General features: G+C 37.2%; 1 protein-coding gene across 9 annotated transcripts; it reads right to left on the bottom strand.

Moving 5' to 3' along the window:
- Nucleotides 1–4,151: 4,151 nt before the first annotated feature.
- On the bottom strand, nucleotides 4,152–27,873 carry LOC105202582 (protein diaphanous). Of its 9 annotated transcripts, XM_026130358.2 has the most exons (16): nucleotides 15,168–15,815; nucleotides 14,607–14,789; nucleotides 13,622–13,920; nucleotides 13,499–13,519; nucleotides 12,835–13,144; nucleotides 12,109–12,455; nucleotides 11,704–11,989; nucleotides 11,246–11,590; nucleotides 10,980–11,122; nucleotides 10,623–10,890; nucleotides 10,300–10,539; nucleotides 9,973–10,227; nucleotides 9,709–9,873; nucleotides 9,387–9,630; nucleotides 6,902–6,983; nucleotides 4,152–6,413 (listed from the first exon to the last, which is right to left on the bottom strand). In XM_026130358.2, the coding sequence occupies exons 1-16, from the start codon at nucleotides 15,360–15,362 to the stop codon at nucleotides 6,392–6,394; spliced, it is 3,405 nt and encodes a 1,134-aa protein (XP_025986143.2). In that variant the 5' UTR covers nucleotides 15,363–15,815; the 3' UTR covers nucleotides 4,152–6,391. The 9 variants fall into 9 exon arrangements, with proteins under 9 accessions (XP_025986143.2, XP_025986144.2, XP_025986140.1 ...); XM_026130359.2 differs by lacking the exon at nucleotides 13,499–13,519 and having other exon boundaries at nucleotides 15,168–15,812; XM_026130355.2 differs by lacking the exons at nucleotides 4,152–6,413; nucleotides 6,902–6,983; nucleotides 15,168–15,815 and adding exons at nucleotides 25,736–25,815; nucleotides 27,553–27,873 and having other exon boundaries at nucleotides 7,253–9,630.
- Between the last annotated feature and the right edge of the window lie 97 nt (nucleotides 27,874–27,970).

A 27,970-nucleotide genomic window follows, 5' to 3' on the forward strand; every position in this document is an offset into this window, starting at 1 on the left:
CTCACCCACAGGGTTGTTCCGCCGTTGCTCGATGCTCATCCCGAGCCTCCTCTGTGGCCTCGTCAATGTATGTACACCCATGGAATTTGATTCTGTCCATGGGAAAATTTTCCAAACTAAGAAGTCGCTATCTTTCTACATACTTACAGTTTATGATTAACGTAACGACCAATAACATCTAGTCGTTACATTAATCATAAACTGCGAGTATGTAGAAAGTGGTGACTTCTCAATTTAGAAAATTTCCCCATGGACAGAATCAAATTCCATGGGTGTACAGTCGTGAGCTAAAAGGTTGCAACACATTTTCTTCGATTGTTTTTGGAATGTAGACTTGCTCATCGAACGGCGAACGTCATTGGTTCTTACCTGTAGATCCAACCAATTAAACATCGAGCCAACTATCGAAGAAAATGTGTTGCAACCTTTTAGCTCACGACTGTACACACGACACTCGCGAACAATCGCGCGCTAATTATCAAACCAACGCGCGAGGATATGATCCAAATCAATTTCGTTGGAACATTTCAACCGAGGTGGTGCGCGATGCATTGGCCGGACGGAGTTTGTGGCAATTCGCACGGGCAAACTAACCTTAACCTCTACGCCGTCCCGCAAGAACAACAACGCTCGCGTGTCCAAGCAATCTCGCTGTCTCGTTCAAACGTTTATCTTATTGCAGTTACTCACGAAAACTCGTACGTGCAAAAAGAACTCCACCGACATTGATGACGTCACACGAGGGGATACGCGTACGATCCGTGTGAACGTTGCGGCGAGAGAGGCTCGCTCGCCAACTTCACGTTATTCGCAAGAGAGATGGGGAGAGTGAAAGAGACAGAGTAAATCGCCGTTTTGTCCGAGCGTTTCACTGTACATATATTGTCATATACAAGAACTCGAATGTACGAGGCGAATCCGCTCGACAACGATGATGGTCGCGAAAAGACAGACGTACGAATGCCGCAAAACGTCGTCCGCCGCACGGCGTTCAAATGGTCAACACACACATCTTAGAACGATCGTTACACAACACTCATTTCACTACACACTGCACATTAACACTTAAACTGTACCTACTGAGATACACACGGCAAGAGCGGAGCACGCCGCGGCCAGCCCGTTGACTGCGTGCTTGTGCGCGACAGATTTCCGCGAATTTAACTATCTCTCGCGAAATACGCGAGTCGCGGGGACTCCTCGTCGCACGATTGTCACACGTGTATCGGAATCGAGCTTTCCGCGACTGTACTTACAACGCTGAAGGCGTCGCAACGACCGATGACACGGAACCGATTAGCCGCACATCCGCTACACCGCCAGCCGCCATTCCACTTCTGTCCCCCTAGAAATGGACGATGTTAATCGATTAATCGATACATCGATATTTTTGGCTAATAAATCGAATATTTTTCATCGATGTTTTTTCAGATCGATTCATCGATGTCCGATTAATTTTTAACCAACATCAAAGATGAAAAAACTTACCATTGCGACAAATTTATGGCATTTTTCATTTTCTGAGAAACAGAAAAAAATAATAGTTTCTGCGTACTGGACGCGGAAACGCTTATCGCAGTTGCTAATTGATGCATAGTGTCCCCTATTAGCGGAATGCCGAATTCATTTTGAATGATTCGAGCATCGGGCAACGGCGAAACAATCCTGTGGTGAGTAGTATTATCTATACATTACTTGCACTGAGAAAAAAATCGTTAACTATTGGTAGCTAGGCAAAAATCATCGTGATTCCATCCGATGGTTCTATTTTCGGTAAATTAGAGTCGTTTGCATAGTTCACTTTAGACAGATTCTAAAAGTGGAGTTTTGCGTCAGAATTTCAGAATTTAGAACAGTCTTGTTTGCAATTTCATAAAAAAATTATACAAGCGTGAGAAATATTTCGAAAATCAAAATATACGTGCATGTATGTAAAATATATATGAAAATTAAAATATATTACACAGAAAAGAATAGTATCAAATTAACAATTCATTGTTTCATATATAAGCAAGAATATAAAATTTTCCTGGTAGAATTTATAATCTTAAACAGACATAATTTGCGTACACGAAGAAAAGAATTTTCTTTATGTAAGCAAAATTATGTTTAAGATTATAAATCCTTCCAAGAAGATTTTATATTCTTGCTTATATATGAAACAATGAATTGTTGATTTAATAATAATTTTTTTCTGTGTAGAATGCGCATGTAACGTAATCAGTTTTTGCAATATTGTGTACTGCGGACGCCACTATAACGTGAATTATATTTATTTTTGTTTTACAGATTACGACATTGAAAATTCCACTGCTGCGCATCGTGTGTCGGTGAGTGACAAATTATATTTTAATCTAGGAATGAATCTCAATATGTTGAATATATTGATAGAGATCTATTGCTCCAGATATTAATAGAGATCTGTTTAAAATGGATGCGCTACGCTAGATTAATATCAATATTTAATCTTGGAAAGTATTTCCATTCAACAATTTATTGCACATAAATATATACACTTCAGTCGGTAAAATAAAACTTGTTATATTAATCTGTTAATGCGTATTTTGATGAACGTTACGGGAAAAAAACAAAGTTCACAAACCATATTTCACTCGTCTAAAATTTGAAGAATAAAGATGCAAACGCAGGTAAAAAAATATTCCTATAATATATAACATATTTTTTGCCAAAGATTTACATCCGCAAGATTTACAGAAAATTGAGAATGTCATGAGATATTTTTCATTATAAACTTCATTACAGAAAATAATATATGAAATATAAAAAATAATTATAGAAAATAATCTGCACTTTTCAAGTACTTGCATTATAACTTTTAAATTTAAATTTGATTAAATTAATTTTTTTATTTTATTTGAGGTGAGACCCTTATTCTAAATAATTATCAAAATAGGAATTAAAATTTTAGAATCGGTTTCCTCAATGAACACTACATATAAATAAGTTATATTGTATCTTATACGATACATTTATGCCTTACGTCTTATTTTTATTTATTGTACGTTACGTTTAATATTCATTAAAAAAATTAATTCTAAAATTTTAATTCCTAATCCTAATATCTAATACTTCTCTATGCGCAAGGTCTAAAGAAAATTCGTACAGCAAGATTTTACTTTTAGAGATTTAACATATTCCTTAATGGCGCGTGAGAAACTTTGCATTTTGCAAATCATGATAAAGTGCATTTTGCAAGTGGAGAAGGGAAACCAGATCGCGTCCTCGTCCTCGCGGACGCGATGAGAAAAAATCGCGAAATGAGAGACCTCGGCGCGAGGCGAGCGAGCGATAAAAGTATGTTTCTCTTAAACACAGCCGATCGATATCATGTGTAATCTACGCGTGACTGCGTGTCGCAGTAATTCGCGACCGGCAGCGGCTCCCTCGATTTCTCTTTAATATTTTATGTCGTTGTCATGTCTAAAGCGCCGCGCGTTACGACGGATTTTACTACGTTCGCAAGAACCGAAGATTGTAGGAATCCAACCATAAAATCCAATGACATCAAATAGATACGATTTCTTGTTTCATCTCAAGACGTACGTAATCGTTCGCTTTTTATACGTGTATTTTATCGAATATACATAAACTGCTGAATGTGTCACGACTGAATATATGCGAAAAGAATAGTTTAGCCAAACTATCTAAAAATTTAGCTGATACAAATCTGAAAATAATTTTTTTGATTCATTAAAATAATTATATAGGACTCTCAAATATAATAATAAATGTTGCAAAAGATTTTCTAGCAACCAGTTCAAACTAATCTAATAACTACATAATTAAGGGTTCAATAAAATTATTTTCAAATTTGTATTCTCTAAATTTTTAAATATTTCAGTAAAATATTCCTTCTTTTCCGTGTATTTAAAATACGGTTAGATTAAACGTCGTTTAAAAAGTAAAAGATGATGATTACCACTTTTCATTGCTATTAGAAAATAAATTGAGATTCCATCGTCGGTGCGAGTGGCATTTAGTTAGAGGAGCATCTCTTAGGAGCGTAAACTTAGGAACGTAATATGTACAACGATAATGTACAAGCGATTTTCTATTCTCATGGGATACATAAATATTTTGGAATCCATAATATTTTATGGCGATTGCTGAGAAATAAGACACACAACAGATAATAGTAATAGATGCATTGATATTATTTAGATCCGCGTATATTCACAATATAGATACAATTAGTCCTTAATTTAGGTTCTTAATTTACGTATCTAATTCTGGAATATTAACATTCATTCGTTACGAGATTCAACCGATAAGCAACGTGATTTACAATTCGTAATTTCTTTTCTTTTTCCTGTACAAGTACGTGCGATCATCTCGGGGAAATATACGGCTGGCATTTTCTCCGTCTCTATCCTACTCTGGAAAATCGCTTGATGCAGAAGCATGTGCTAGAATGTACATAAATAATATGTGCCTAAAGTGGCCACGTAACGACCTTCGTTTTCGTCACCGGTATGATGCAAGGGATACCCAGCTGTCCATCCAAAACTCAGCCGCGCGGGAAACGCGAACGTGGCGTTGTACCCGCGGACATACTTCCGCGATTTTTACCAGCTCCGAGAACCGGCTCGTTACGTCGCCTTTCGCTAGACATTTCGATCGTGCCTGGCATAGCCGCCCCACCGCGCGGTTACCTGTTGGCTAACTGAACGATACAACGTCGCATCCATCCCACAATAGCGAGATTTCCCGTCGTGTGTCACTCACGAACGGTCGCATCCGGGATCATTATTTACACGATTATTATTTTTTTTCTCGCGCGTGACATCAGAATAATCGAGATTGACCTGTTCGAACACCCGAATCGTCCATCGCCGAAAACCAGTGACCGGTCCTCTGTCAACACCTCGAATCCGACGTCCGCGTAAAAGTTAGCAAAAATCTTCTGTTAGTATCTTACAATTTATATATTTTTACATTTCGATGATTTCATGCGCAATTTTGACCTGTCGACAATCATATCTTCATTCATCTGTAAAATATGATAAGAAAACAGTGTCATGTACAAAACGTCTCAATGGCCAATTTATTAATTTGTTGCTAAACTTATCATTGCTAAATTGGATTCGTAGTGTTCACACATTGCCGTTTTCCATTTTCGGAGATTTCTCTCCCTCTTTCTTTCCCTAAGTTTCTTTCACCGGCGTTGAAAGTTCACTTGAACATTGTAAGTCTGCTATCGGACTCGTTAATTATCACAAAACGCGAAACGTTGCGTCGAATAAGCCGTTTTCCTTAAAAATAATTTCAGTTCTTTTTTGATCCTAGATTAATGCCATTACGTCGACAATGAAATGTCTCAGTTTTAAAAATGCAGATACAAGTGCCTTTTTAAAAAAGATAGACAAGAGTAAAGCCATTTATTAAAAATATGCCGCAAAGTTGTGCGTGAATTTGTACAAATATTTCTTTATACAACGAAGTGTTTCGAATAGACTGTAAATATTCTTATTGAGAATTAAATGCGCAACGAGTGATGTAAACATCAAGTTATGCACGCTTTGCGAACGTTTTATCGAGCTAGCGAGAGAGTCATTACGATAAATTGCTATTACCGCCTACATTTCGTAACGTCGAAATAAGCGATAATTACAAATCTTCTCCGTCGCATCGTATAGCAATGTCTGTGCATACGAAATATTTTCACTAAAAATATCGGAAAGGCGCATAGGTAATCGAAAAATTACTGCTCCCGAAATGTATAATTTTTACAAGTACATCTCGTAATGTCGGAATATTTTCGAGTCGCAGCATCTCCATGTATACACCAATAATTCTCGAGATGAAATATATTTACATACTACTACGTACATAAATAAATGCGAAGTCCACCGTCTTTTTACAGAGACGGCAGTAAAAATGCTTGGAGTGCGGTGCGAGTGTGTCGAACTGCGTCGAGAAGCAGTTTCAACAAATTGCCAATTCGTCACCAGCACTTACCTTATGCGTATTTACAAATGCGTTTGCTGGTGATGAATTCCTTCTCGCGTCGTCTCGAAGTCATCTTCTACGGAATAAATTCTCGCGCTCATCCTAGCGAGTATCAACGCAAGCATTCGTTCCGTTATAGAAATCCGTTAGCTATATATTTGTACAAGTACAAAATACCTACAAAATCGAATATTTAACTACGTAAGGAAGACTCTGTTACTCAAGTTTGGAATCGCAAAAATTCAATCTAGGCCGGAGGATCGTGGAATTTCGCTCTTCTTCGTCCTCCTCTATCTTTTTTAGAATATCGATTAATCGTGCTGCATGATGGCCTCACCGCGTTCACTATTGTTTCAATGCGATGCGTGTAAAATCATCACAGCAGCGAGTTTGGGACGGAAACAGGATGTATTCCGGTAGGTTAAGCCGAACTTAGAAGCTCTCTGCAAACAACAATGAGTTGGTTAAGGTGAGGTGACAAGTGTGTATGTATTTGAGAAGTCAAATATCAACAAAGGCCAGCAATCACACAGGAAGTACACGAAGAGTCAATTATAGCACTTAATACTTTCAGAAAGAAATTATCTAACTCTATCATTATTACATCTATTAAAAATTACCGCAGACCATTACCTATTTTTTCGCAAATGTATAAAAAGTTATTATTCGTGTACGCAGCAAACATTGACATATAACTAGTAAAATTAAAAACAGATGTTTCTGTATAATCGTTATGTATTTTCCGGTAAGCGAGCAAATTGTTCGTAAAGTGAGCGAAACTTGGAATTGACAACGATCCTATAAATTTTCCGGAAACAGTTGAACGTGCGTTACATGTACCTGCGTGTAATACGCAGGTAAGAGACCGGGCGTTCCACTCGAGCGTGTCTCATTCGCGGATTCCTTTTACGATTAATATGGTAATACTTACGTCGAAAGTTCTCTCCCTAATAAGCCAGTTCCGACTAATCCAGTACGCGATCGACTCCTATTTAGTTGCGCTCTCCTTTCCGCTGTAAAATTAAAGCAGAGTTGAACTCATTACCAGTAAGCTTGATATTATTCTAGAGTAATAGAATTTGCACTCTGTACTAGAGGAGCGTATCTTGAAAAAAGCGTTTTTATAAGATGTTTGTTCGATAATTACTGCACGAAAGAAGAACGGAACGTCATTTTATACATTATTCATGTACCGACATTCCAGGATATCTTTACATTAAATGATACATACAATTTACAACACTGAACACATATCAAGGAAAACAAGATTAAGACAAGCAAATAACTCGTTACTCTGCATTTAATTACAAAAAAATATATATAAGTTTTTATACAAAACAGTCTTTGATACATGTTTTATTAAAAACTCGTTTGCTTTATGTCACACTTCAAATTTGAAGCAAGAAAAAAAATACACATAAACAATCATGATAATTTAAATTTTTACAAAGAAACGGGTGTTAGGAGTACTTTAATGATATTACAATCATCAATAATAAAAAAAAATTGAAAATTACATGTCCGCCTACATCTCATTGAACTTTGTAGTCTAGATATATATATGATCGAAATGACGTGTTATGTGACAGAGGCATCTCGACTTTATCTCTATCTTATTTTGCATTTTCATAATTTCTGCAGTAATCAATAAAATTATATTTGCGCGTGTCAAATACGTATATAAAACTTTCCATTACAAATATTCATTCTCATTTGCTTAAAAAATTTTAACATTATAATTAAATATTTATATGCTACATGAAAATATTGCAAACTCTCAGATCCCTTACACAAATTATCAGTCTTGAATAGTTCGTAGGACACGTCTAGTTAGAAATTCATGGGCAAGTAAAAGTTTTATTTATGTATTGTACATTGCATCAAAACTATACTTGAATCTAGCTACTTTCAAAATAAATAAAAAAACGTAAAAGATTACTAATTAACATGACTAGTGCAAGATATAATTTGTACATTGTATTCGCTAAAAATATAATTACTCGGAATTATAGCGTGAAAATATTATTGCAACGACATGCTGCTTTTAAGATGAAAACGTCGCCTATCTTAATGGAAAAAAATCAAACAACTTTTAGAGCATGCATCTTTTAACGCCTTTTAGAACAAATTTTTTTCGCAATGATAGAGTTAAAGAGATTTTTTTCTCTTGTCAGTCTTTCCATTTTCATCATCAGTCTTGTACTAAAACAACATACAATTCAGTTATATGGTACTTGTCGGTATTTGCCAAAACTTCCATTTCTTTTTCCACGATCTAACCTTTGGTTTTCTTAATTTATCATAATTAATTTTTGAACCTGAATTGCTTGCTTCCGGAGTGAATTGCTTGTATGTGTTTGCAAGGTGTTCAGAAATTTCCCCGGACGCATTTAAACCTTTTGTACTAGCACGAGTGGAATTTGACTTTATTAAATACAATGGGCTATTTTCCGATAACAGCATAACTCCACTTATTTCTGTTACTAGCGGCGATGGCGCATCAATTATCTGTTCGCTACTCGAAAGCTGAATAGACATGCTCGAGTTTTCGAATCCCACGCTTCTCAAATCCTGTATGTTTTGATTTTCGTCATATCGCGTCAGATTTTCGAAATTTTTCGATCTTAAAAGTTTTTTCATTGGAACGAACGCCGGTTTGAATATCTTAGTATAAAGACCGTCGATCGATTTTGATAGCTTTTGATTTACAGAATTTGTGTTTACGACTGATGTGTTCACATTTGATGGCATAGTGGTATTCATACTGGGTGGACTTTGCAAATAAGCGTGCGATCTACGGCGTTTTGCGATTGTATTGTTCGCACGTATACGTTTGCGATTCGATATGGTGCGGCGCACGATGCTGTTTCTCTTGCGTATCTTGCTAACTACGACGTGTCTTTGTTTAACAGGACTAAGCATACATGCTCGATCAATAGAGATGTTTTTACCCACTAGCGGGCTCGAATCCAATTCAACATCCTTAACGCATCTGGACTCCAAATTTCTGAATGTTTTTAGCAAAATATCTCTTTTTGGTGTCTCGTTGGATACCGGCATTGCCATGTAATATGCGTTATTACAACGGCTGCACATTTTCTTTTTTTGAAAAAACGTGACTCTGGACGAATACTTTGTCTGTCTAGGCGTCTTTTTCGCCTCATCTATGAGCATTCGTTTATAGAGGTCTTGATTTTCTTCCGGCGTAAAGAAGTTCGTGGAATCGCTCGCCGCGCGTATCTGAGCCATAATTCTGTTTGGAAGTATATCACGTCGTATGATTTCAGTTGGAGTTAGATTTTCATATCTGTGCGTTAATTTAGTCGAATTGTTTAAGGTATTACTAAATATACATGCTTGAGTTGCTTGGTCCTTCTTCACTACTTGTTGCCCGATGTATGTCCTATACAACTTACCACCAGCTACGCGGGTTTGTCGCTTGCGTCGTTGGTCCGGTCGACTGAAGGCCGATCCAGTTTGTAACGCTTCCATCAGACTATCCATGACACCTTCCTGCGTCTCGTGTGCATTCATATCGACTAGGGCGCGTTTACGCGCGGCTCGCGCCGCTTTTTCCGCTTCTGCTTTCTCGCGCGCTTCTCTCGCTCGTCTCTGTTTTTCTTCGCCTTCCTTCAGCTTGATTATCTCCTTCTGCGATTGCTACGGTGAGAATATCGCATTAGAGATAGTGATTGAATAGACTGCGACGTAACGCAGTCCAAACTAGCGTGCATTTACCAAGAAATCGTCTTTGAACGTCTTGATATCGCCGAAGAATTCCTCTATGGTGTACTTCTGTTTATCGAAGGAAAAGAATTCGGAGATGTCAGTGTACAAAGAGTCCATATTTTTGAACATATTCTGCAAAACCTCGTAAGATTCCCTAGCTTTCTTGGCGAACGGCTATAAAGTAGCATTGTTAAGGAAATATCTTTAATCAATACGGAACATTCATAGATGTTATTAGTTGTTATTGTGTAACAAAGAATTAGTAAAGGATACTTTCATGACATCTATAAATAGATCTTCATCGCATTGCGGAACTTTAGCATTCGTGAGATCCTGTTCGAGATTACGGATATTGGTCTCCATTTGACGTAACGTTCTCTGAACGTTCTCTAAAGATACTCGACTGGCGCGATCTACGTGTGCTAATTCCTCAACGAAGCTGAGACATTCCGGAAACTTTCTCTCTATGGTATCCACCAAGTAATGCATAAGAGTTTGTTTGTTATCGATGTCTTTAGTACTGGTAAGCTAAAAAGAAATGTACATCGTGAAACAGCGTCGAGACAATAAGCAATTTGCACTACATACTGCAGAACAAACCTTTGTAAGAAAACTAATCTCAAATCCGAACGCTTGACCATTTTTGGAACCAGAATTCATATAGTTTCCGAGTAATAATATTAACTCGAGAATCCGTGCAAATTTTTTGCTTTTCTTTACTTCTTCGCATGCCGCTCTAGCCGCCACTATGTCAGGTTTTATATCTTGTACTAATTCCTCGTACCGCAGCATGAAGCTTAATGATCTCAATCTGGGCAGTAACCTTTTTATCGTAGATATCTGTAAAATTGATATTTGTAAATTTCAAATTCGGAGTAAGATAAAAATGTATATATTGTAGAAAAAAAATCAAGTAAGATTACCGTAACACAAAACTGTTCTGCTTCAGTCAAGTCATCGTACCGATCCTTGTACATCTGTAACTTCGACAGTTGATCTGGCGGTGGTAAATACTGTATTAAACCTTGCAATATATTATCAGAAATGACTGGTCCCTCACATCTAAATAAACATCTTTTCACTTCCACATAAGGCATGTGCTTTAGGGTGCCACCGAGAAGAATTGATATATTTTGAGCCGCCTTACCATCCAAAACTTTGAGATCCTTTACTTTTTTCGTTGGGGCTGACCTATGTATACAAAAAGTTCATTAATATTCTATATACACGTATACGAGTACGTACGAAATAAAAATGCTAATTATTGAAATGAAATTTACTTATCAACTACATCATCCATTCTTTTTCCACTCGGTTTCGATGCAAATTTCTGCGCGAGGCCATCCAATATTTCTGGGCTAGCCAATTTGTCTTCTTGTACTTTTGTCCAGAACGATTTTTCTGTCAATTTGTGAGGCAAAATCTGAAACATCACAAAGTTTTACATAGTAGGACATATATTAGCCTAAAAAATAATTAATATCCAAACAAGTATTGTACTTTCTACCAACAATAATTTGATTAAACATAAATAAATTACACATACCGCTTTCCAATTCGCTCTTTTCAGTGGACCATCTACTTCCCACTTCTTTTTCGGTTTTAGCCCATGAGGTAAAACTTGCATCGCCGGAGGTGGTGGAGATAATGCTCCCATCGGTGGTGGTGGAGGGCCCATTCCTGGCATAGGTGGTGGTGGAGGTCCTCCTCCCATTCCAGGCATAGGTGGAGGTGGAGGTCCTTTCGCGCCAGGCATAGGCGGCGGAGGTGGACATGTCATTCCAGGCATTGGTGGTGGAGGTGGGCCACCAGGAAAAGGTGGAGGTGGTGGTGGTGGTGGTCCACCGCCCATTCCGGGCATAGGTGGCGGAGGCGGACATACAGCAGTCCTCTATATATTTATATGCAACAAAAGAATATTTTTAAGATTATTCAATTTACGAGAACGCACATATATCTTTAAAAAAGATTTAATCAATATAAAAATATCATATGTATACTCACGGGACCACTAGGCTTCCCCGTTCCTTGCTCCAGTTCTGTGATCTTGTTTTCCGCATGCTGAAGCTTTGCTTCGGCTTCTTGCCTACTAGCTATAGCTTCCTCTAACTTTTGCGTTAACTCCACCAATCGACGTTCCTCCTCGGCCCGTGACTTTTCGACTAGGGTATCGATTAACGGTTGTACGTCAATCTGGAAGCGTTTTGTCGCGCTGAAATCCGGATCACAGCCTGAACGATGCAATACAATTTGCGATATACACTCCTCGATCATTTTATAATACGCCGGTCTAAAAAATGAAAAAATACAAAATAATTAAAAATCAAATTATTAGACATAAACAAATTTACATATTAATTATTCAAATCGCAACAATCAAAGTAAATGCGTTCATATACATGTACTTACCGAACCAGAGCATCATCTCGAATAAATAAAAGATGTTGAAGTATAGATAAGAAGTACGGCTCGGCGGAGGTGTCCATCACCATATTTTTTATTACTTCAAAGCAATCGTTAACGTCATCTAATTCTAAACGTACATTGTCAAATCTCTGTACAAATTCCTCATAATCCTCCTCTTTGTGATCATTGAAGATCTTCAAATGCGTCGCCAAGTCTTCCGACTCATCTTTCTCTAATGTTTCAAGAATGTCAGCTAGACCTACTCGCATTACCTCGTTCCTCAGATGTAAGCGAAAATCTAGGTCTTCCGCGGATGATATTATCGAGTTTATGAGTTGAAGGCACACTACCTACAGAGCGTAAAAATAATATAAAGTTAAAAGAGATATTTTTTAACATCAAATTAATTAGTCAGGCTTTTCATTTTAAGTGACTCATCAATATTTTTATATTTGTAAACATTGCGATATTTCACCGTTAAATTATACTAACTTCGTTAATGTGTTTTCTTAACTTAATTTATGATAATTTATACAAAATATAAAATATTAGTTTAATGATGCAATAAAATGTTTTACAACTATACATATGGAAAAAAGTATTCCTAGACAATGTTACGTTTTTTGATCTGATTCCGTCATAGAAAAGCAAAATATTATTTATACAATGATTAAAATCACGCAAGTTTCTAATAAAAAATATATACTAAAATAAATAAAATATACATACCCTTAAATTTTCATTCTTCTTGTTCATCAAACCTTGTACGATTGGCAAAAATCTTTCGCGACCTTTGAATTCGCCGTTCATAGTAACCGCGTCTAACACTTTTTTGTGACTGTCGCTGGATATCAGGCAAACAGCGCCAAGTAATTTTACAGCTTCGGACATTACGGACGGCTTCGTCGGCTCCAACGACCTGGCCACGATGGTAAGAGCCTCATGATGAGCCAACATCTCCTTTATACCAACGGTATTATTCATAATAGCCTTTAAACAGCGAATGCATTCGTATTGTATCCGCTCGTAACGGTTGTCGCTAAGGGAGAACAAATTTTTCATTAATAAAAAATAACACAATTCTCGCAATACAATAAATTCGGTCATAAGCAGCATGGGTTTCGAAATAAATTCTGCCATAAGCATCATGCAAAGTAATAATTGAAGTAATAATTAAATAAAAATTAAGAATATCTTGCTAACTGAACACAAATTGAGTAATTTTTAATTAAACTCTTTTATAATATGTAGAAATAAAATTAAACTGTTTATATTGTTACTATATAGCAAAAACTTCGTTCGTACATAATGTAAAAGCGGTAAAGAAATATTCAATGTAATAAATATTATCGCAAAAAGACATTCAAGCGAATAGTACTTTTACATGAATTACCTATCGTAATATATGAAGGCACTGGAATAGAACAATATCAATGTTAGAATAAACTATGCATTTTTAAGAGTCGGCCTAAATGCTATGGGACATCTCGCGTTTGAGTATGTAAGATTCACTTACTTTCGATAACACTCGTTGAGAGTAGCCAGAACCTGCTTGAGACCCTTGGTGCCGAACTCCTGTACCCAGCTGAGCGGGTTGTTAGTGAGTGCAATCCTGAGGGATTCGATGCAGTTGTAGATCTTGTTAACGCTCAAATCGGGCTGCGCCAAGTACTGTATGTAGTCCGCAGGTTTGTCGAATTTTGATCGATTATCCTGTATGCTGCCCTTATAGTGCAACACCAGCATTTCTTTCTTCTTCGACTCTGACTGCTGACGCAATGGTTCCTTCTTCTCCTCCGTTAGATTCATGTTGGCCTGAACAGAAAAAATGACGATAAATTTTTTTACTCTTTCAAGATATCGTTCGGCCTACGTAATGTTTTATATTATTTCACAATTACTGAACACATGACTTGAACTTTCATGACTTGAACTTTTGATACGAAACGTACAGAGCAAAGAAATAAAAAATCGATTTCAAATATTTTATGCTGCCAGAGTAAAAAATCTATAAACTCTATCAGAATATATCGAATGAATCACTAAAGATATTATAAACGATTATTTCTAAAACCAAGCAAAGTATGAAATTTATTTCCCATCAACTGTTTGGTATTGAAACATCAGTTATAAAAAAAAAATTAATTTTTTCTAGATAGAGCTTCAAGATCTAAAAGTCACCTTATTTTTTTTAATAGAATTATATGATTTTTTTACAGAATATTCTTTCAATTATTCTGAATATGAAAATATTAAGATCAAAAGATCAAAAAGTCAATAGAAATATTTTATTACGTAATTCTGATAATATTTTGATATAAAAATATCTCTCGTAAACTAGTGATCTTTTTGATAATCGTTATCAAAATACTTTTATGCACAGATCAACAAGATAAATCAATTGATCTAAAAAAAATCATGTAGTTGCTTTTAAAAAAAAATTATGTTTGTAATACTTTTAATGATTCACCCTATATGAAACATATGTACGACATACACACCAGCATTTCCTCGAATCTATCGTTCACAGTGTCTTCATCCATCCTCTCGATGATGCAACGCTGTTGCTCGATCTCGTTGATATCGTCGCCGGAGTGCGGCCTGGGCATGGTGTTGCTGCCCGCGTAGCCACGCGGGCCACCTCCGCGACCGGACTTTTTCGGCCGGCCGAACCATGTGTCCAACTGCAACAACAATTTTACACGTTTCGATTTATTCGTCAGAAATTAATCGCTTGTAGTTTAAGTGCTTGTAGTTTAGTCAGAAGAAAAGCTGTCTTTGAGGAAGAGTATCGCTTTCACTATCATTAAACTGATTTTCTAGAGCACCTGCATGCAGTATTCGGATTTCTTCACACAATAATAAACACCCGTGTCTGGATAATAAGATGAAAACTTCGATATAAAACAAGGTTTATAGAACGTAGAAACTTCGGAGCGCTCAATGAAGATCTAACAATTTTTATCTGTGGGAACAAATATCTTATGCGGAATACACAGGTGTCTTGAGACTAGAGATCTACCAGAGCTCCCGGTTTCGGGATCGATGAAAGCAATACGAACCGTAACGGTAGTAACGTTGACACGAATCCAAGGAGTCCGGCCTCGAATCGAGCGCAAATTCAATTCGGGCCGCGCGATCGTTTCGATAAACTGCATTCCAATACCCGAGCACCCACTGTAAATATTTTCCTTTGCGGTAACGGAACGAGCTTGCGAGTTTAACGATGATATAACCGTATCCAACCGACAACTCATCGTTCATGACTCGTGGACGACGTGCTCGGAAGCACGTCGGATTTTTCCCGAGATGATGCGAAAAATCGTGTGCGCTCCGAAGCTGGAAGCAATTATTCCGTCCGCTTACCGCGAGATAACTGGACACACGTTTATGCGATACGCAACGCATTTGACGCGCGACGACGCGGTTGCGGAAGAAGGCGACCGAAGGACTTTGCCACGTCGTCGTCTCCTCTTCGCCGGTTAAACACCGTAGGCTAAAATCCGCTCCGAAATTCGAGTCCCGGTCGACGCGACCGGAGGCTACGAATCGTAATAACGACGTGACAAGAAGTAGCACGCGCACGTGGAATTAATTGCTGCCTTTATAGACTCTTTGGCTGCTCGAACGTTGAATAATATAACTGAACAACGATGTACACGTAGACCGTCTAACGACGGCCCTCGATTACGGTAAACGCTAACGTTTCTCGCGTTACGTGCGAGAAAATAAAAACTTTTATTATTAAATAATAAATCGCACGTTAACGCGGGACTTCTCATTCGCGAACGCGGGACTTCTCATTCGCGATACGATCGTTGCAAAAACTTTGTAGAATATTTTATCATTGATGAGCCTTTTGCTGCAGTGGCAACTTTGATTATAATATTAATGATGACGTTGATCCCGCGAATGCAAAAGTTTTAATTTTATACGATGGAAAACTAGCACGACTAGCACGTAATATCTGCAAAGATGACAAAGCGACTTCGCACAACGGAATTAATTGCTGACTATTAATAGCTATTATGATTACGCAAAAACTTAAAACGCTAAGCGAATGACGGGTGTTAATGCGTTAATATATCAAGATTTCCCATGTTAACTTAAATTATTTTCTCTCCCTCTTGTGTGATTAAGTGTCCAAGATTCTAATCATCTTGGATTCTTCGGTAAATAATAAAGGTAAACGAGTACAAGCAGCTTTTAATTTGACGCGAACCGCCAATTTTCCGATTTAACGTCGGTACGAAAGCTTACCCAGTCCGTAATCATTGCGACGTGCTCGCGATGACACTTCGAGGACGATTAATTCTTCGACGAGTGACTCACATCGGACACGCGCGTAAGGTCGCGAGTCCAAGTCGATTCGGACGTAGCGATGCGCGGACGCACCTTTATTTTTAGGACCGCCCGCGTCGCGACACTTATTCACGCGTTTTTCACAGCTCCTTTTTATTCAGGCCTCGAGGACGTCGGGATGAAAAAAGACGCGCGGCTTTTCCAGCCCGGGAGAGCCGCCGTCAACTTTCGCGTGCAGCAGCCGGCCTCAAAACGCGTCGCCGCTATTCCCTCTCGGCGAAAACACCGGTCGACGACGTTTCCGCGTCTACGATCGTGCAGCATTGCATCCACATTCTGCATTCGCCTTCGCGAACGGAGCGGAATAATTCGACTCGCTCGCGGTGAAACAGAACGATCGAACGCGCGTTTCAGCGGGACAGCAGTGCGGAAAAGTAGTTGATGCGTACGTACACGCACGCAACTGATACGCCGATCCGCGGGACAAATTAACGTGGGTAGAGCGGCCGCTCGATAAGTGATAGTCGTGACAGATGACGCTGTTCTAGACTGATGAACTTTGAGAGAAGTTCCACTGAAGGGTTCAACAAATTCTCCTCGTTCTATCGAAAAAAAAAAAAAAATCGAAGCACGTTAATAATATAAAAAAATATATATTATCGAAATGTAATAATCGCTAGTAACGAATATATCATTATGATCCACGGACAAAGATACTTGCGATACGGAAAGAATGATTTTATGAAAGTATTTAAATATTTGGCCATGAGATCTGAAAATAATTTTAATGGATTGTCAAGATAATTGTGATGGATGTCCAAGCATGATGAGCAATACTGCAAAAAAATTTTGGCATTCCAGCAATGCAATCTGAGAATCCAATTATTTTAACCGCCTTTAACAAAATTTTCAGATCTATCCAAAGTGTTTAATAGATACTTTAGGAAAACAGTTCTTTCCGTAACGAAATATTAAGAACCCGACTCTTATCAACGACTGCAGAAACTCGCGTTTGCGATAAATGTCAAGCGCTTAATATTGTGTTCATTCACAATTATCACTGCTATTTCTTTATTTCCGGAGAATTCTCACGATAACATTTTTCCCACGTAATGCATTATTCACAGTCGCACTCGCGCATTCGCGAATTACGTCGGAGAGGAGAGTAACGAACAGAGAGGAAAGGAAGAAGAGACCTCTCCGAAGGAGAACCGCACTTACGAAGGAACGGCAACAAACTGACTGGCGATTATCGCCGGTCCACGACGTTCGACTGTACCCATCCCTTCTCCTATCGTTCCGATCTAACCGTGAGTTAGCGCTATGAGTTAGCGCTCGGACGAGATCATTTATTAAATTATTATCTGGTGTTCAGCACGATAATGGCGCACCTCACGAAAAATGATAAGGCAAACTTACAATAAGTAGTATTTCCTCGTACCAAAGTACTGTGCATGGATTGTGGCTCACGTAACCATATCACTTTCTTCAGCATTTTTTTTTTAATTAACGTAATTAATATGGCTCATACCGCGTAATTATATAAAATTTCAGTCTCATTTTTCTTGAAATAAATCTACGGCACGATACGGCTATTATGACAAACATTTCATTCATAATTAACACAAATTATCATTATCCTCTAACGATTTCTCCGAATTAGTGAAAATAACATTAATCTTATTTTTCATTGAACTTAAAAGTAATTCTTTTATCATTCTCGTAGATTTTCGCACAATCGCGAAAAAAAATTATCCGCGATACGAGCAACGCTCATTCGAGATTAGATCCAACGCGACGAGAAACGATTCGCGACACGAAACTACCGCAATTGTAGAAAGTTCGCTCACTAATCCGAATGACAAACTTCTTTGATTCCTCGTGAAAGATTACCGTCACAGCTCATGCCTTCACGGTCGTAACGCATTTTACATTGTTTCCGCATCCGAAGTATCGCGAGTTTCATACATTTTCTTTTGTCTACACTAAAAAAAACAATGATATTTAAAAATTAATTTGTGAGATGTAGTCTCTCTTTTATTAAAATTAATCTTTATTTAAATACGGCAAAATAAAATTTTATTTGTATCAAGTAAACCAATTAATTAAAAAATGAGGTATATTTCACGGAAATGTATATTACATCATCACAAATTTTTTTATAACTAATAAATATCGAAGAAAATGTCGCAAGTAATAATTGCTTGCTAACGCTTTGACTTTTTTTTTCAGTGTACCAATTCAAGTTGCAGTGAATTTTTGTTTTAACAAATATTTAACAAAGATATTTATTATTAAATGTTGAACAATAAGTATCTTTAGAAAGAATAGACAAAAATTAAAAATAAAATTTAAAATTAAAGTTGAATAAAGAATGTGATTATTTCTATTTGCGTTCCTAAAACTTAATTTGAAGCAAACGTTGCTATCTCAGTTGCTAATTAGTTGTTGCTCGAAAACAAGTCAATTATGACTATTTACATTAAAAAAAGTTCAGCGCTAAATGGGATAAAAAAAATCATGGTTAAAAAAAAACAAAGAAAATTCTTCGATGCACCCAACTGCGATCGCGTGATTGCGAGGATCCAAAGAGACAAAGTAAAAGAAGATAAAGGTAGGATCCAGGTAATCTGTCACGTGCCGAATTTCAGCGAATCGCTTACCGCGATTTCATAATAGCTGATCGATGACTCGTTACCCCGGCGCTATTCCGTCTCGTTCGCGCGCGAAGGTGCGCCCACAGGCGCGCGCGTATACAGCCTCGGTACAGTTAGGCCGTAACATAAGATTAACATAACGGCACCGTCGTGGAATTAAAGAAACCAAAAGAAGAGGAGATCGCGCGCCGGGCGTCCCGGCGCGCACACTTACGGTACGCCCGTATCGCGGAACCGTGTCTTCTCCACGCTGACCGCTTATCAGCGAACAGGGTCTGAGATTCGTGAGAGATGTGCCAGTTTCGAGAACCTCTCTTCCACGCGTAGTGCTGCTGCTTGGACCAATGTCGGTCAGCGACGGCAAGTCGCGTGTAAATTGCGCGTGCCAAAAAGGATTAGAATCAGCGTCGTACTATCTATCCTCGTGTGTAATCTTTGTCATTGATACATGATGCGCGTAAACGGTATCATCGTGTTGTTTGATAAATAGCCTAAGCAAGGCTCTAATTTTTACGGGTAATTTAAGCTTCTAATTACATGGCTCGACTTCGCGCTCTCACTGTTTTTCTTTTTCTTCTTACATTGTCGCAATTGATGTAACTTGCCAAAATGCTAACGACCTGATTTCTACCGTTCGTTTTCTCTTCAATTCAAATTTCCGCGACAGGATGATAAGCTCGCTGCATCGAACAGTGACAGTTCTATTGGACGGAAGAGAGATCACCACTTTGGACATAACTTGCGAGAAACTTTCTCCTTTATTTTCCCCCTTCCAGCCGTTATAATCAGACGGGTAGGTTTATTCTTGCGCGGCTGATGTCATGCTTCTAATAAAAAGACATCCCCGACTCTTAATTTGACTGTGTTTTCGGGGTCTCTTGTTTTGACAGCAAATTCCATACTCAAAGAAAATGAACTTGCCGACCATCTTGTCACAATATTTTCGCCTGCGCGAGGCAGGATGTTTTGCTTCGACCTCGCTTCATTTGCTCCAAAATTATCCCGCTCCAAACGTTCGAAAGAAGTTATAAAACTCGAGGAGATTATCATCTCCTTCTTCTTCCTCTATTGTATCAGACTCCGCTTTCAAATTATTCAATAGAGTCTGCCCACACTTCCCGCCTCCTTTCACGCCGATCATGTGGCTGACCCCGACCAAAAGGATAGATCGCCGTCGTGAATCATGCGGATCCTTGCGTATTGCGGAATGTGCTTAACCGACTACGTCACGGCTCCGAATAGACGAGGTTCCGACAAGTTGAAAAAAGCACCCGTCTGACGTAGTGATCAAATGTTTTGACGAACAGTGTGGTTATTATAAACAGCTTGCGCTTTTTAAGAACGATTTTTAAAAACAATTTTAATGTCAATGTTTCGTTTTATCATAACAATATTGAGTGTTATTAATGATTAATATCGGAAATATTTCAATTCTGAGATTAGCAAAGATATGAGCAGTATCGAATAAATGATATTCTACTCTATTCAAAATTATAATTGCAGTGTTATAAGGTATTTAACTACAAATAATTAGTGTATCTAAATACATTTTGTATGTATCTGCTTATGTAACTATAGTTATTTTTCTTAATTCAGTAATTATAACTGTAAGTTTACTAGTTACATTCTATTTTATATCTTATCTAAAATAACATTTCAAATACATAAAAAATACATTCATTATTACAATAAAAAAGAACAATGTTGAAAATAATTCTAAATGAATAATAAATCGAAGAAGTCTTTGAATAATTATAATATAATTCTTAAAATATTAAACACAATTCTATCTTCTTCAACATCAGTAAGAACGTCTAGAGGATAAATTCTAATACCAAAAAGAAATCAGTTATTATAATATAAAATATATAAATAATATATATTACTAATATTTATATTATTATATTTATATATATCTGAATATCTGAATTTATTTTTAAAATAATTTAAAATAATTTGTATTTAGTTACATTTTCCTTCAAACAACTGTAATTATATTTTGTTATTTTAAAATATGTATCTCTTATAACACTGTATAATTGTAACAATTGAATGAAACAAGTTTCATTCAATTGTAATGATCTTAATGATCTTAATAGAATGATTATTGTATTAATTACGTCGAACTATGTACATACATTTTATAAAAGTTATAGCAATAACAAATTATCAGTTTTCAATGAACCAATAGATAGATTATAGATTTAGGTTTATTATGATTTCGGACAATTTAGGAAAATATATATTTTAGTTATCTCTGTATATCTCAATAGTTATCTCTGTATATCTCAACTATTTTGTCCGTTGTTACGCTAAGTACTTTATATTATTTTCAATGTTCATAGTGTTTCTGCCTCTCGCGTTAATCAACAAACACGTTTTCTCAATTTCCCATTTCTCCTTGTGGATCACGCTGAGTATAAACTTGACACGAATTCGACAAGAGACGTCCTCAGGTGCCGTCTTTTATCGCGTGCACGCATATTCCATAGATGGGTGTTAGTATGCGATAAAGAAAAAGAACCACGCTGCCTTTTTCATCCTGCGAGCCTTGAGATTAAGGACTGGTCTGTCTACGGAATCCCGCGTGTTTACACGACGAACAGCAAATACTCCAGACATTTACACGACGAGTAGCGAGCGCTCCAGACAGCGAGTGATCCAATCAACAAGATCGGTTAACCATGTTACTCTTATAATTGTAGATCCGGCTTCGCATTATGTTGTTCACATCATGTTACACAGAGTCGCGTGGTACATTTTACACGCGAAACAAATACGCATTGCAGTGCCATGAGAAAAAGATAAATCATGTAATAATCATATATTACGGATCTCCGCATTGAAGCGACGCGAGTCTTGACAAAATAAACCGAGAAATGATAAAAAAAGAAAAAAAAAGAAGGAAACTTTACGTGAATTCCACAAATTTTTTCGGTACGTTCAGAATGCTGCTGCCGCTGTATTTCGACGCGGCGTCGTGTTACGTAACGCTCTACATACGCGAATGTAAACGGCTACCTGGTTCAATCGACACCGCCGTAGATGAGAAGATACTCGCGCGCGATTGAGAAAAATCTCTCTCAGGCCACTTTGCGCGTTAATGCCTCTGACAGCGTTAATTGGCGGCTTCAATCGTTCCCGATCAACACCGGAAGAAATGATACGAGTCGGCCGCGCGATGATCTCACTTGCGCGAAGCGATCGAGCGATGACGCCAGCGATCCGAGCGGCCTTCTGCCGCGCGAGAACGAGAGAGATCGAAACGGTGTCACGCGAAATTCCGACGGGTATGCACGCGGAGGCCGAACGCGAGCTGATTCTTCCTTTTTTCTCTTTTTTGTTTCTTCTTCGTCTTCTTCTTCTTCTTCGACCTACGCACCCGTTACCGAGAAGATGATCCTCGCGTCTGAAAGGTGCGCCTTTGTCTCCGCGAGAGACGCATGCCGATTTAGCGCCTCCGCATCTGTTCTCCACGCATGCTTAACGCTGAATACATCTGTCAGATTTCGAAGCCGTATCTGCTTCCGTGTTATCAACACGGAAGTTAGGGTTACACTGAGAAAAAAAAAATGTTATGTTCAAGTAAATGTATTTAATGCAGTTTCCTTGATTTAAAAAAAATATTTCCTAGATTTAAAAATAAATTATTTTATACTGGATAATACTTATCTAGATCGAGGAAACGATGTTAAATAAATTGACTTGAACATAGGATTGAACATTTTTTTTTTCAATGTAGGCACGCGTATAAAAAAGAATTATATATCCCGGTGATTTTATTTCCATGTGGTATCCTCGTTAAACGAGACTTTCATGTGTGGCACGCAAATAATAATAATAATAAAAAAAAAATTACTAGAAATCAGTGTAGGTATATTCTGGCCTCACTTTCTATAAAATTTTTTTTCTATAAAATATTTCGCGTGTCGTCACGAGACACGATACTAAATAAAATTAGTGGCTGCAAAAAGATACATGATACACGATACGCTTCAATTTATAGAAAGCGTTAATTGCACCGAGGACGTAGATAGAATTTTATTGGCCGCCGCGGTGAAAATTCGTACAGAAAAATATAATTTGCTTAGCGCACCGTACAAGCTATGTCTGACTGTTGCATCAATCGTTGTCACTATTCACTGAACACTAAATGCTCTACGTAACTACCATGTATCGAAAGGTGCAGTTACCCGGTTTTTGCACCCAGAGGTTTTCAACGTGAACCAAACGCAAAGCGCAAGAAAAGAGTATTACTGAAGACTGTATAAAGCTCGACGTTAACAATAAAATTAATAATCCTAATCGTGGCGTAAAATCGAAAATTTATACGGTTTTTATATACGCACGTTCGACATGAAGTGCAAGCCGATGCGGCTCGAATTTGTGCCGCATCTAAGGTCGACGATATCGCGTTTATGGGTGTGTTGTGCGTATCATCGGGCATGCATCGTTCTTTACTGAGGATTGCGTTAAACCACAAAGCAGCGGTTCCCAACTTTCTCGCTTATATCATCCGTTTTCCGCGAGTAAAATTCGCGAAACGCTTTTACATTATTAACGTGTATTGACTCCTAATTAAGTTTCATGCGGTTTATGAAACAGACGAAGAAAAAAACACGTAATTTACTTTTATTATAACTTTTCTGAACGACAACGCGAAACAAAATTTTCTGTTTATATATTTCGAGTAAAGCAGAACTTGATCACCGCCGTTTGATAACGGGATAGGTTTCGCAATATGGCAGTTTTGATATCGCAAAGATAATCGAACTTTAAGTCGCATGAGAATATTTTTGCTTATCAACGTGGAAGGAACAACGTACTGAATATAGAGCATTATCATTTCGAGCGGGAATAAAAGGAGCAAAAGGATAGATATTAAAAACAAAAGCGCGGCAGCTGAAAGTAGAACGACTCATCGTCGTGCGTAAATGGTAGTATTTTAAATGTTTTCACTACGGTGATACAAATGGTGACAAATACGATAACACAACAGGAAACTCGGCGTGTATGCCCACGTAGTACATGGCGGGTGTATCGCTACGGAATTCCTATTCTGCAGGTTTTATCGCGTTGCGTGAAAAGTCTCGCGTGCATTCCTTCCTCTTTTTCCGTCTTTCTCTCTCAACAGCTTTCCTCCATAAATAAATAATAAAAGCGCGTATTTTATAATACGCATTAATACGCGTTAACTTTATAATGCGCTTGATCGTTTCGATAGGACACTACAGGACACTAGGTACGAATCATCTTCTATTTTCAGATTCTACAAATGTCTACGTTTTTATGTTAAACGACTCTTCTAAGTAAATATACATATATAATTTAAAAACTTCTCTCGTTTTATCAAAAACAGGTTTCCGAAAGTAGAGATCCAAAGTCGTCCCTACCTTGATGCCGGCCTCGGCTTTATGATACCAGCTCTTTCTTCTTTGGATGCCAGACATTCTTTTGCTCCTTCCCGACCGTTCTTACCGAGTCTAATTTATACTTGTAACATTATCGACGCATGCACTTCGGTTTACGCGATCAAACGTTATCGAGTTAGAAAATCAAGGCAGAAATGACATTTGTTAAGCGATAGAACAAGATATCCGCGATAACGAACACGACGGAGGAAAAAAATTACGAATCAATAGCGTTCTATCACACTTCGCTGATGCTGAAACAGCGACTGTTGCTCATAGACAAATGGTAAAGCATTGATACCAACGTTATATGATCGTTGCAAAACTTGTCGAGATAAGAAGCGCGGAAAGGTAGAAATGCTTAGAGCATTCCAATATTGCAACTCGAGTTAAAATATGTGCGATGTAAAGCAATAAAAAATATATAAGTTGTTCTAGAACTATCTAAAATTTATGAGAACACATTACAATGTATAAGAATAATTCGATTATTGCTTTATTTGCACAGAGTGAGATGCAATTTGATTCCAAAATAACAATTTCTTTCGTAACCAATCTCAGATTTAAATGATTTGAATTAAGGATGTGTCTTATATCTCAAAACATTACTAAAAATTTCATAAAATATTCTAGTATTACGTCCGAGTATCTGAGTAAAATTTGAACACAATTTACTTATTCATATAATAGTTATTTAATTTTTTTGTTTACTCTTGATTCTTATGTAAAATTGCGTGTTTTACAATACTTATTTGCAAATTTGATGAGAAAGTAGCATTACCAATTACATCAAAATTTTTACATATGCTAATAAAACTCTAATAAATATTCATGCAAAAGTTCATTTAGATCCGCTTACTCGTTAAAAAGTTATTTATTTAAAACTGCAGAAAAATATAATTTTTGCTGCAAAATCCATTATAATTCAAAAAATGAATAAACCTAGAGAGGTCTTCAGTTTTAAAATTTTTTCGATAACTTTTAGCTCGTCAAGTATAGTCAAAGCATTCTTAAAATCTTGGAGCAACACGCTGCTACATACATAAATCAAAATCTAAATCAATCTAAATTATCTTAAACATTCTAATAACAATTTCTCCTTCCCTAATGTATATTTTTTTGTCAATAACGTGATTTATGACAACTACATCATATAATTTTAAGTATATCATACTGTATTTGACTTTCCTTTCTCATATTTCTTTTATTAATAAGTTTTCTTTAAATAAATATGCATAAAAATTGAATAATTTTACTCACAAAGCCCGTGGACTTGTCCCTTCTGTTTGCCATGATCTCGTCTTCCAGATTTGTTACCTCCTTCGATACATTTCTTTATCCTAGAACAGAATTGTGAAATAATTATTTACATATAAATGTTCTTCCTGAATAAACAAAACAGAATTTAAATTTGAACGTGTCTTAAAACCACTTAACATATGAAAATTACTGATCTATGTACGCTACTATAAATCGAGCCTTAATATAACAGATACAGGATATTGTTTCTTTTATCACAGATATAAAGATATATTATTCTTAGAAATTATCATTGTACAAACATGCCATTAATCATATGTTAGTCATCAAAAAGGATGTCAAAGCATCTTTATTGCAAAATATAAAATCACTAAATATTGCAAGTAAATATTAATCTCCTAATTATGTTCCATATACTATTCAAACAATTATGAATAGATATTTTTTATTTCGCTTACAACTCAATATTATATTATTATTTGCATATATAATCAAAGAAGAGAATATATTTATTTTTCTTTCAGAAGGCTCCAAGTTTAAATGTCTGACTTAATAAGTACCAATTAGATATTTGACATAAAAACACTGAGAGAAACAAATGGTTGCAATTACCATAATTTAACTATAATTCATAATTCTTTTCTTTGCCAACTATGCAGGATGAGTTTCAATCCCTCAGTCAATGTTTTATCATTAAAGATGACTTACCGACTGCAACTGTAACAGTTACCCAATATATATACATGTACAATGGTGACAGAATAGTTGTGACACTTTTTTTAATGGGTTTTAAAATACAGCCTTGTTCATCGAGCGGCAAACGAAATTGCTTGGATCCACAGGTAAAAATCAATTATATTCAATCACTCAGTGAGCAGGCTACATTGCGAAAAAAGTGTCGCTACTGTCTACCACTGTACATACATAAACATTAACACAGAAATTAAAATTCATTTTGCACATATATTAAGTTTGTTTTCTATTTTTGTACTAGACTGCTCTAAAACTTCTCTTCTCACTTTCACTTTCAAACATATGCATCATATTTCACTCTAAGTATACACCACTAGTCCAGAAAGTTCAGGAACAGAAAGCAAACCTATTTATAGTTGTTTAAACCATAACTATTAGTTATTATCCTTAGGTAAATAATAAATAAATGTTTAAAAAAGAGTTATATTCACTATAATTATGATTGCATTTACTATAAATGTTAGAAATGTTTATTTTATTTTTATCGCCCATCACATCACCGTCTTGTTATTTTACTACATTAATGTTGGAAATTATTACAGGTTATAGTAAATTTTTTTCACAGTTAGTAGAAACACTGTAAACACAAGGTTATTATCATTACATTACACAGCAATAACAATTATGAAATTGGAGCTCCTAATTCTAATTCTTTTACCATGCAATTATAGTCACAAATAGTAAACATTTTTCTCTCAGTTGTCTTTCTGACATCTCAAATAATTCTATTAAACTAAGAAAATAGGATTACTCGAAGGTACAACCAAGGCGCGTCCGAGAGAAAGGTTAGTTTGAAAATACAGTTGAATTCGGCACAATAATGTCACGGAGCGTGACACCAATGTTGACAAGTAGCATCGGACGAGCAGAAAAAAATCGGCCTTGACACGAGAACGCGATTGGATCTACTCGCCGAGCCCGACGATTTGATTTGTTGAATAAAACAACGTTCTGTTAAGGTTAATTCTCGACGGTAGTGCACCGTGTACGCCGTGCGCATCGTTTCTCTTCGAATTCTCTTTCCTATCCTATGGTAATCGTTCGCCCGCAGCGTTTCGTATTACCTGAACTTCGTCGACGGCTTCTTGCTCGGATTTACGCGCTTTTACGTCGGAGTCAGGCGTCCTGCCCGATGTTACTCCAGCGTCGTCGGTCACTCTTCGTCTCCGGCGAAAGGGCGGATCGACGTGGTTGGTTGATCGGAACGGTCGCGAATTAACGCGCGCGTCGGACGACACGCGCGCGCGCGAGAGACACTCGACGGAAATTCCAGGCGGCCCTTTCTAAACGGGCCCCGCGAAAAATGTCCGTTACCGCACCGCCGTATACTTGTTGCAACAATTCAGAGTTGCGCGACCGACGCAACGTGCACGAGCGCAACGAGCGCCAAGCGGTGGCGGCTGGCGGTGACCACTGCTGCCAATCGACGAGACCGAAACTCGCGACAATTGCGACAATCGATTGATCGATTGATCGATCGAT

This window comes from Solenopsis invicta, chromosome 7, assembly GCF_016802725.1.
Source record: "Solenopsis invicta isolate M01_SB chromosome 7, UNIL_Sinv_3.0, whole genome shotgun sequence".
NCBI classification, from domain to species: domain Eukaryota; kingdom Metazoa; phylum Arthropoda; class Insecta; order Hymenoptera; family Formicidae; genus Solenopsis; species Solenopsis invicta.

Excerpts from the sequence above, each read along its gene's own strand:
- LOC105202582 (XM_026130353.2), bottom strand. The coding sequence starts at position 15,362 with ATGAGTTGTCGGTTGGATACGGTTATATCATCGTTAAACTCGCAAGCT. Across the intron at positions 13,921-14,606 it reads ATAGATTCGAGGAAATGCTG|GCCAACATGAATCTAACGGA; the intron begins GTGTGTATGTCG and ends TTTTCTGTTCAG. Across the intron at positions 10,228-10,299 it reads AGATTAGTTTTCTTACAAAG|CTTACCAGTACTAAAGACAT; the intron begins GTTTGTTCTGCA and ends ATTTCTTTTTAG.